General features: G+C 46.3%; 1 protein-coding gene across 2 annotated transcripts; it reads right to left on the bottom strand.

The window, feature by feature from the left end:
• Window positions 1–5,759: 5,759 nt before the first annotated feature.
• klf17 (Kruppel like factor 17) lies at window positions 5,760–9,130 on the bottom strand. 2 transcript variants are annotated; one of them, XM_056293051.1, is made up of 3 exons: window positions 8,744–9,130; window positions 7,427–8,483; window positions 5,760–6,955 (listed from the first exon to the last, which is right to left on the bottom strand). In XM_056293051.1, exons 1-3 carry the CDS (start codon window positions 8,825–8,827, stop codon window positions 6,780–6,782), a joined length of 1,317 nt encoding a protein of 438 aa, XP_056149026.1. In that variant the 5' UTR covers window positions 8,828–9,130; the 3' UTR covers window positions 5,760–6,779. The 2 variants fall into 2 exon arrangements, with proteins under 2 accessions (XP_056149026.1, XP_056149025.1); XM_056293050.1 differs by having other exon boundaries at window positions 7,427–8,486; window positions 8,744–9,128.
• Window positions 9,131–9,983: the final 853 nt, after the last annotated feature.

The following is a 9,983-nucleotide window of genomic DNA, read 5'->3' as shown; positions in this document are numbered from 1 at the left end:
CCAGAAGTTGTCTGATGTAACACTGACTAAGTGTGTCTGCTCCTGAAACTGTCTTCAGTCCATCTACTTCACATACAGGGGGCAGTACTATAGGCAGAGGCATGGGTGTGCTATGGGTTCCCCAGTCTCACTTATAGTGGCCAACTTGTTTACGGAGGAAGTGGAAAAGAGGGCTCTGATGCCCTATCCAGAGACACCACCTAGAGATTGGTTCAAATTTGTGGATGACACTTGGGTTAAAATTAAATTTTAGGATGTACCACATTTCACCGACCACATTAACTCTGTGGTCAACCACATCAAGTTCACCAGGGAGGATGTGAAAAATGACAGGTCAGCCTTCTGAGACTGTAAAATTGCAATTGGTGAGGGGGACATTTGATTGTTGATGTTTACCATAAACCAACACATACTGATCAGTATTTAAGATTTGACATCCACTGGAGCACAAACTAGCAGTCATCAGGACGCTGTACCACTGAGCTGACAACGCCCCCACCAACACAGTGGTTGAGGAAGGGGAGAAATCCCACATTAAACAGGCTGTGTTTAAGTGTTGTTATCCTAACTGGCCATTTGTCAAAGCCAGGAAGACACCCAAACAGTGCACCAGCCGATCGAAGAGAGGAGAAGGACAAAAGCTGCCTAAGCGTAAACCAGTGGTGATTCCATACGTGGCGGGAGTGGAGGAAAAGCTGAGATGCATATTTTCCAAACCCTGCATCTCGGTTGCTTTCAAACCCCCAAACACGCGGCACCAGAAATTGGTCCAACCCAAGGATCAAGTCCCCTGGCACAAACAGAGCAATATAGTGTATGCTGTTAAGTGCCAGGAGGATTGCTGTGACTTGTACATTGGGGAAACTAAACAGATGCTGGCCAAGAGGATGACACAACACAGAAGAGCTAACACATCAGGCCAGGACTCCGTAGTCCTGGCCAGTGGTCACTCTTTCAAGGATGAGGATGTGCACGTCCTTGATAGGGAGGAACATTGGTTTGAATGGGGAGTCAAAGAGGCCTTTTTTGTGAAGAGGGAACAAACCACCCCTAAACCGGGGGGGGGGGGGTAAGAGTACATCTGTCGCCATCTTACAATGCTGTGATTGCAACCATTCCCCAATCCTCTGTGAATAGTACACATGACCATTGTAACTCTAGTTAACGCTCACGGCAATTTGCATATGAAACCGATCGTTGGTTTCGGTCATTATGCCAGTGTATGGTTTATAAGGGTGGGGATACCTGCAGCCAATTGAAACTGAAGAGGTCACTGAAATAAATGTTGTATCCAGATGAACTGATTCAACTGTCTTTGATTTTCTTACCTGGATTATTGAGCATGCATAAAGACAACATCCCTATATAGTTTCAGAGAAGTCATCATATAAAAATTTCAAGCATCACGTCTTTATTGTGACTCAACCATTTTAGCTGCAATCATTCATTTCCACCTACCCAGAATTTTCTCTTCTGAATAATTTTTCCAAAAGGTATGCTCACTTCTGACACAAAAATAATGATTCTCCTTGATACTTAAAGGTTTTCATGATCCTTTTTGAGACTCAGTTTCATGATCCACAGGTTAGATTTTAATGCTAAACCACGTTTCTTCTCTATACGTTGCTCAGAAGATGGACATTATCTAAGTCTGCATGATCATGCATGCAGTGTTACGCAATATATATAGGGTTTAGCCCTATCTCTAAAATGATAGCTATAGGATTATTGTGTCATAAGTCAAGCATTTTAGAAAGAGCTCATGCTTTCAGACAAGAGGACAGGTGCATGTTCCCATAAACCCTTCTGACTGAGACTTTAGATGTAGGTTAGGAGTATGTGCCACTTAAATATGCAAAACTCTAAATGCAACTTGAATGAAGTTTCTCACTGAAATGTATATTCAACCCATATAAGTGCTCTATGTTATTCTGCAAAACCTCACCAAGGTTAGAAGTTAGTAGTTTGAAAAGATTTGGCTTTTAGCTAGAGGATGCTTCAGCACCTGTTTAACAGTTTTGTGTGTGTGCAACGTCTAAAAGCTTCTCCCATGAGCTCAAACAGTGTAAATCGTGTTTGTAGGGGGGATTTGATGTCAAGCTGAACTATATGGAGTAACAGTAAACACACAGAAACACAAACCCAGTGACCTGCAGCTGTCATGTCCTTGTGGTTTATCAAGGTCTTTATAATCAAACCCTGATAATAAATTACCCCCCCAACACCACTTGAGCTAAAAGTGCATTTCGTTTGATTAATTAGTGACAGTGTGCATATAACTGTAAAAAGCTAAATTCTGATAGATTAATTAGAAATGAGCTAACCTCACAAACTTAATACGATTACTTTTACTGACAAGTGGATTGTTTATGTCTTAGAAATATAGAAACAACGCATTTAAACATTACCAGTGCGAACTATGAGGAAAACATATACCCGCAAAATGTTAACAATGGCTGATCCTCAGCCATTATCAGCTGCTTTATTCCGAATCAAACTTATATATATATACACACACACACACACACACACACACACACACACACACACACACACACACACACACTCATACACACACACACACACACACACACACACACACACACACATATATATATATATATATATATGTAATATATATATATATAGTATATACACACACTCATACACATATATATGTATGTGTATATGTTTTATATATATATATATATATATATATAGAGAGAGAGAGAGAGAGAGAGAGAGAGAGAGAGAGAGAGAGAGAGAGAGAGAGAGAGAGAGAGAGAGAGAGAGAGAGAGAGAGAGGGAGGGAGAGACAGAGCACATTTTGTACAATGTAATGGACTTTGCATTGAGGGAAAGTGTACAAAAGGTAATAAGAGAAGAAACAGAAATATCCATTTTCATATCCAAATTCTAGCACACACACACACCCCGAAACATATCTTTGAGTAATCCAGAGAGCAATCATCCATTTCTAGTGTGATTACTGGTTTCAGTAATAACAGATGATTGTTCATTGATGGACTGTACCAGTGCTGCGATGCAGGATCCTGTGGTCTTTGTGATGTTATACTGCCCCCGTGTGGTCATCAACACCATCTGAACCACTTTAAGGACCAGGACCAACCGGGGGTTTGGCCCACTAGTTTGACATAATGGCATTTTATCACACATGTGTTTTAGTGCAAGTGTGCATGTCAACATTGGCTCCTACCTGTAAGGAGATCCTCCTGACACATGCAGGATGCAGGATAAATACCTATCTCTGTTGGTATTTGCAATGCTCATGCCTGTGTGTGTTGTTATAGGCTGGTTTGTTGATATGTGACCATCAAATGCGAGGGTCATGTATCAATAAACCAGCCTATAACAACACACACATGCATGAGCATTGCAAATACAAACAGAAATAGGCCAGGATGCCTACAAGGGATCCAGTCCTCATCAATACATCACATACGATACTGTGCTAACAGTGAATAATACAGTTAGAGGGGGAGAGCCCTTACCTTAAAACAGAAGCGACCAGAGGCCCGGGATCAGCCGTCTTTAGTGTCGTCCAGAAGCCCATGATCGTCCAGAAGCCAAAAAGGTGGTTGAAATATAGTCTGCAAATATAAAGGTAAGTAAACTGTTTAGTGCCTTGATGCATACTCAATAATCCACTGCTAGTACTTCCGGCTGCTCCCGTTAGGGGTCGCCCCAGCGGATCATCCGTTTCCATCTCTTCCTGTCTTCTGCATCTTCCTCTGTCACATCAGCCACCTGCATGTCCTCCCTCACCACATTCATAAACCTCCTCTTTGGCCTCCTCTTTTCCTCTTGGCTGGCAGTTCAATACTCATACTCAATAATCCAGGTAAGAAAACAAGCAAACAAACAAACCGATTTAAAAAGAAAACAACGTTGGATATACTGCTTATTAATTGTTTTTTTTGCCCTTCAAGGCTTGCAGGCTCAGGCGACAAAGATCTCCAGTCTACAGCAGTCTGGACTACATTTATAATGAATGGTAAGATGCTTGGCAAAACGAAACGGCCGGACCTCCGGCTTGGTCGGGCTTACCTACAGACACAACTGGCAGTGTCTGTGAGCAGGAAGCCGGATGTGGGTGTGTGTCCTGGTCCAGCAGTGCACTAGCGCCTCCTCTGGACAGTCGGGGCGCCTGTTCGGGGGGGGGGGGGACTGGGGGGAATAACGTGATCCTCCCACGCGCTACGTCCCCTGGTGAAACTCCTCACTGTCAGGTGAAAAGAAGCGGCTGGTGACTCCACATGTATGGGAGGAGGCATGTGGTAGTCTGCAGCCCTCCCCGGATCGGCAGAGGGGGTGGAGCAGCGACCGGGACGGCTCGGAAGAGTGGGGTAATTGACCGAATACAATTGGGGACAAAGGGGGGGGCGTAGTGCCAACACCTTCCCACTTCCGTTGTTCTTCGACCTGCATTTATTTCTGCAGAGAACAGAGAAAATATTGCAAGAGTCAGTAGGGCAGAGTAGTGGACAGGCCACACAAGAGGTGTCATAACGCGAATGACCAGTAGAGGGAAGCATTTGCCAAGAAGAATGGGATAAAGCCTGACGGGACTGCCACCCAGACTCATGTCAATATTAATGATGTCTGTCAACTTTTGATTTAATCCTGGAATCATAACCGTTCAGCCCCCCCCCGTCTCACTACAGATGGGTGTTACTCAAAAGTATTCTTACAATAGTCCAATTCAAGTGATTTCACACAACTTCTGCTGCTGCCCCTCTGTAAGACCGGAGTTGGAGGACTTACAGAGGCTGCAAGGGGTTCGGGTTTGCACCACACACGTCCAAACACCCATGAGTCATGTGTGTTTGGACGCGTGTCATGTGACATGACAGGAGTTTGTTTGGCGGATGAAGGATCACACCTGTAATCCAAGTATCAGTGACAAACACCACAGCCAACCATAAGTACACCGATAAACATGAACAGCTGGCAAAGCCCTGGTGTTTTATTCTGACATCAGCAGTTTCCCCCTCCTTTGTGGTTTTGTGTTTTTGGATTGGGCTCAGGTGTTGCGCAAGTTGTTTGCTTTTTTTTCTTCCTCCTCTTATTAAGATAATCACCCATCTGGTGTTGCAAGAATGCTTAAATGAACAGAAATGAAGCGTGAGAGAAGGCCTGGTGATGTTTGACTTTTTAAATTCTGCACTAGATCTCATGTGGGTTGCTGCAGGGAAATCTACTGAACACGCTTTGCAAAGACCTGCTGTCTGCACCATTTTTGCTGGATGCATCTCATCAGACGAGATGATAAGTAACTTTCAAGTGCTGAGACATGGTATGATGCTCCAGAACAACACACTGGCTTTGGTATGCACCATTGTTTTCATCTGAGAAAAATAACAGCTAGGTCAAAATTTCATCTGTATCAAATTCAAGTTGCATTATAAGGATATGAAAATTATGTTCATGTGCCGTGTCTGCGGGTGTATGTGTCCTGGTCGTTGCACTAGCACCTCCTCAGGGGGGAATAGCTACGTCCCCCTGGTGAAACTCCTCACTGTCAGGTGAAAAGAAGCAGCTGACGACTCCACATGTATTGGAGGAGGCATGTGGTAGTCTGCAGCCCTCCCCGGATCGGCAGAGGGGGTGAGGCAGCGACCAGGACGGCTCGAAAGAGTGGGTGATTGACCAAGTGAAATTGGGAGAAAAAGGGACCTAAAAACCCTTGTAATAGCAGAGTTGTATAAAAAATTACATGCAAATTACACACAGACATATTTCCAAAACTTTATTGTCATTGCAAATCGCTTCACAATTGTACATCTTTACCAAACCTTGTTTGCATAATACAAAAAAAAAGCTGTTGAGACAATTTGTACTCTCAGAGTATGGTGCATCTGTCCAAATCCTGTTCTTCCAGGAAGCTGCTGCTCGGTCTGTCCCCTGACAGCTGAGTTGGGGCCAAGCAGCCAATACAAACACTGAGACTGAAGACGCCACTTAGATGAGCGATGAAGCTTTTCTCTCAACTTGGTTATTTCCTTACCTGGACTATTGAGCATGCATAAAGACAACTTTCAGTTTCAACTCTCAGTATATTCTCTTTCAAACACAATTAAAAAAAAAACTTACAAAAACACAAAACCTTCTGGTATCTAGTTAAATGAATAAGTAATTGCTTGTGATAAGATAATTGTTCTGAACAGTTTTAGCTGATTCCCAAACCTCTCGACTTCCCGAAGCTTAAACTGAATCGCCACGACAGAAACACACTAAAAGACCTCGTCCCAGGTATGAGAGAACTTGTCAAATGAGCCTTCAATCAAACTCGCCTGAAATGCAGCTCACACTGCGAAACACACTTTGTCCTCAACACCGCGTCAACCGACAACACGAAGAAATAGAAAACAACTTTGTCAATGCGTACCCTGTCCTGATAGGAGTGGTATAAAACCTATAAAACGTTGTAAACACGTGTAAAAATCTGTATATGTACAAAGACGATGGGACCCGCCCACCTGTACTAGTGTTCAAGAAAGCAAATCTGTCTTCCTTAAGGCACTCGCTGAGAAATGTAATAACTTATTCACATGACAGAGCAAGTCAACCCGTCTTAAATACTGCATCGCTATAACTTAACCAAAGCGAAATTCAAATCACGTATACACAAATTTACACTGACAAGTATCCTTTCACCAAGGCCGATCTGAGGTACTGGGACACTTTTTTGGAGGGGGGGGGGGCATTCTGCTTAGGGCCCCACATTCTGCTTGGGCCAGCCATGGCTTTTCACTCCTTCACATGTGCCTCTTCATGTGCAGGGCGAGATGGTCGGAGCGAGAGAAGGCCCGCTCACACAGGTGACACTGGAAGGGCCGGTGTCCCGTGTGCTTCCTGAAGTGACGCGTCAGCTCATCGGACCTGGCGAATTTCCACCCGCAGCCTTCCCAGTTGCAGTGGTATGGCTTTTCACCTGCACGGGGGGGGGGTAAACAAAGAAAACGTAAATGTAAAATGTAACGGCTGCCACTAATGTTGCAGGGACTACACACACTGATCTAAACAAGACGAACCATATGCACTTCATAGAGCAACAGGTTTGTTCAAAGCAACAGGTACTTAGAGCAAAATAAGCTCATTGCTGTAACCACCATGATGTTTTGAAGCTTGAAAATCCATTATTTGGAGATCTTGCCAGCAAACTAAATATTATTATACTCTAAACTTCACAAACTCCGTAGAACAGAATCGTATACCATTGTAGCTATAGGAGGTCAGAGGCTGGCTTGCAAGATCTGGGGTATTTTCTGCACTTTCTGCGGGAAAAGACCCCCCTACGGCCCTATTAGTAAACTTTCACCTGCATGGTTTTGAGTAAACGCACATTGTGCGCTTCTTAATGGCAATATGACAACAGGTCGTGCATACACACATACATACATACCTGTGTGTGTCCTCATGTGGGCTTTCAGATGGGAGCTCTTGGTGTACGTCTTCCCACAGCCGGGGAACTCGCAGCTGTGCGTCGCTGCGCGTTTCCGCGCCCAGGACCCGCGGCGCCCCCTCTTCGGCTTCACCCCGCCGTCCTCCGGCGCGTAAAACTCCAGCAGGGGCGATGACGGAGGCGTGAGCATCATCCCCTGCATGGACGGAGGCTGATGCTGCTGGTGCACGTATAAGCTCTCTCTGTACATGTTATACGGAGCTGCGCCCTGATGCGGGTACTGCTGCAGGTAGGGTGCGTTCAGGTAGTGGGGCATGTGGGTCTGGTTGCGGAAATGATGGTCGCTGATGTTCATTCCGGCCGCATGACAGTCTTTGCGCACCGAAAGCGGGGCGTGCTGCACGGCGTGCGCGCCAAAATCCTGCGCGGCATGCGTCTGGTGGTGCGTAAAGGCGGACGGGTGCATGGCGCGCATCTGCTGTCTCTGGTCGTACATTTGTCCCACAAAGTCGCCGCACGCATTGGCCAGCATGCACGGCTGCACCTCCGAAGCCTCCGTTTTGACTTTGAATCCCAGTCCTGATGGACGCGTCGGCACTTGGAGGTGCGCAGAGGTGACTTGGCTCAACGCTTGCAGCTCAGTGTACTCCTGTCGGCAGCTGGCGTCTTGCAAACTCTCCCCCGGGTAGTTTATGTCCGGGGTGAGCAGCTCCGCCATCATGCTGCAGCGGACGGGGCTGGGGTCGCTGTAATGACCGGCGGCCTCGCAGCTCTCCGGCGGCGAGGTGTTGCTGCAGCTCTCCGGTGACTCCGGCAGGGAATAGGAGCAGACCTGCTGCGGCGGAGACGCCTCGTTGGCGTTGTGACCCAGAGTCTCGGAACAGATGGTGTTGGACAAAATGAACTCGAGGTCCAGGAATTTGCCCAGATCGTCCTCCTCTTTGATACTGGGGGGGAGCGCAGGAGACTGGACGATGCTGAACTCCACCTCGATGAGCGGGTTCATGTCTGCCCTGCACGACGTCGCGCACCTCTCACCTTCACCCATCTTCCACAGCTGCTGCACGAGAAACAAAACAAAAAGTAAAGGTAAACAAAGTTCAAAAAAGCCGAGTCTGACGTCAGGGAATGTCGTTGTGATTGTGCAAAAACCATTTTCATAGTTCAAAAGTGAAGCATAAGGTTTGACAAAAATACCGCAAACACTTCCCCAGACCCACGCGGCTGGTCAAAACAGAACCACCTGTTGCCTTCCTGCCTTCCGTTAAAACCGGTTGCTATTACATGGAAAGTGAACTTGGTCTAGTTGCTACTTACGTTGACAGTCGGTTTCTCATCCATCTGTTGCATATCGGCGGGAAAGGAAGTTGTGGAGGGCAGCATTGCATCGGCTGCAGCCATGTTGTGCCCTTAACCCGTCTCTGTGTAGAAGAAATGCGACTTAAAGCTGAGAACACACACACACACCGTTCCTCCTCTGCCCATACGGAGACGTCTGACTTTCAACAAGGCGCCGGGTAACGTCGATCCTTCGGTTCCTCCACGGAGCGTCTTTATAATCGTCGGCCTGCTGGGGGCGTGGCTTTAGCCGCACCCACCTCCCTTCTGACCAATGGGGGAAACACATTAACAGCAATCAGGTGGAGGGGAGGGGGGGCAGAATTTTTAAAAATTTTAAAACAAGTCTTTATTTAAAACAAGTCTTTATTTAACAAGAAACATGACGTCTTTTTAACGATATGAACAAAGTCACTCCTGCACGTTAAGCTGTCCCGTAAAGACTTCATTTCCTTTACAGAACCGATCCACACATCGAGAGACAGAGAGACAGAGAGACAGAGAGGCAGACAGACAGAGACTGAGGGGGAGAGAGAGAGACAAAGAGAGACGGCACCTATTGCTACTGTTGTTTAATATCATAATCATTGTTGTATTGTGTTGTTATTTTACATGCTTTGGCAATATGTACACAAACGTATGTCATGCCAATAAAGCACATATTGAATACTGAGAGAGAGAGACAGGCAGGCAGGCAGGCAGGCAGACAGACAGACAGACAGACAGACAGACAGACAGACAGACAGACAGACAGACAGACAGACAGACAGAGAGAGAGAGAGAGAGAGAGAGAGAGAGAGAGAGAGAGAGAGAGAGAGAGAGAGAGAGAGAGAGAGAGAGAGAGAGAGAGAGAGAGAGAGAGAGAGAGCGAGAGAGAGACCCTACCATGGAACAAACTTTTGTCGTGTGAGTGTGAGAGGACACGTACAGGTGGAGCGGTCCGGGCCTCTAGACCTGCAGAGGCAGTGTGTCCTTACAGTTCAGCTTGTTCAGTAATATTGTTCAGGGTATCTGCTCTCGTAGGGAGTTTTGCCCTGAGAGACGCGCGAGGCTACGGTTTAAACGACTGATCCGTTTCCCCCCAAACCGGTAAGAGGTGAACAACAAGTCTCACACCTAAGAACTCCGATGGGCTCTGTATGAGACGTGGTTCTGAAAGCGAACCGAGTCTGGTTTTAACTTCACACTTGGAGACACTGCACACGCGTTCACACGCACG

This window comes from Lampris incognitus, chromosome 14, assembly GCF_029633865.1.
Source record: "Lampris incognitus isolate fLamInc1 chromosome 14, fLamInc1.hap2, whole genome shotgun sequence".
NCBI lineage: Eukaryota > Metazoa > Chordata > Actinopteri > Lampriformes > Lampridae > Lampris > Lampris incognitus.
Note: the sequence above shows the minus strand (reverse complement) of the source record. Positions and strands in the feature narration are given on the sequence as shown.

What these genes read in the sequence shown, in the direction of transcription:
- klf17 (XM_056293050.1), bottom strand. Translation starts at nt 8,827, where the DNA reads ATGGCTGCAGCCGATGCAATGCTGCCCTCCACAACTTCCTTTCCCGCC. An exon ending in ATGAGAAACCGACTGTCAAC is followed by an intron (nt 8,487 to 8,743) that starts GTAAGTAGCAAC and finishes TTTCTCGTGCAG; the next exon opens with CAGCTGTGGAAGATGGGTGA. An exon ending in CCACATGAGGACACACACAG is followed by an intron (nt 6,956 to 7,426) that starts GTATGTATGTAT and finishes CCCCCCGTGCAG; the next exon opens with GTGAAAAGCCATACCACTGC.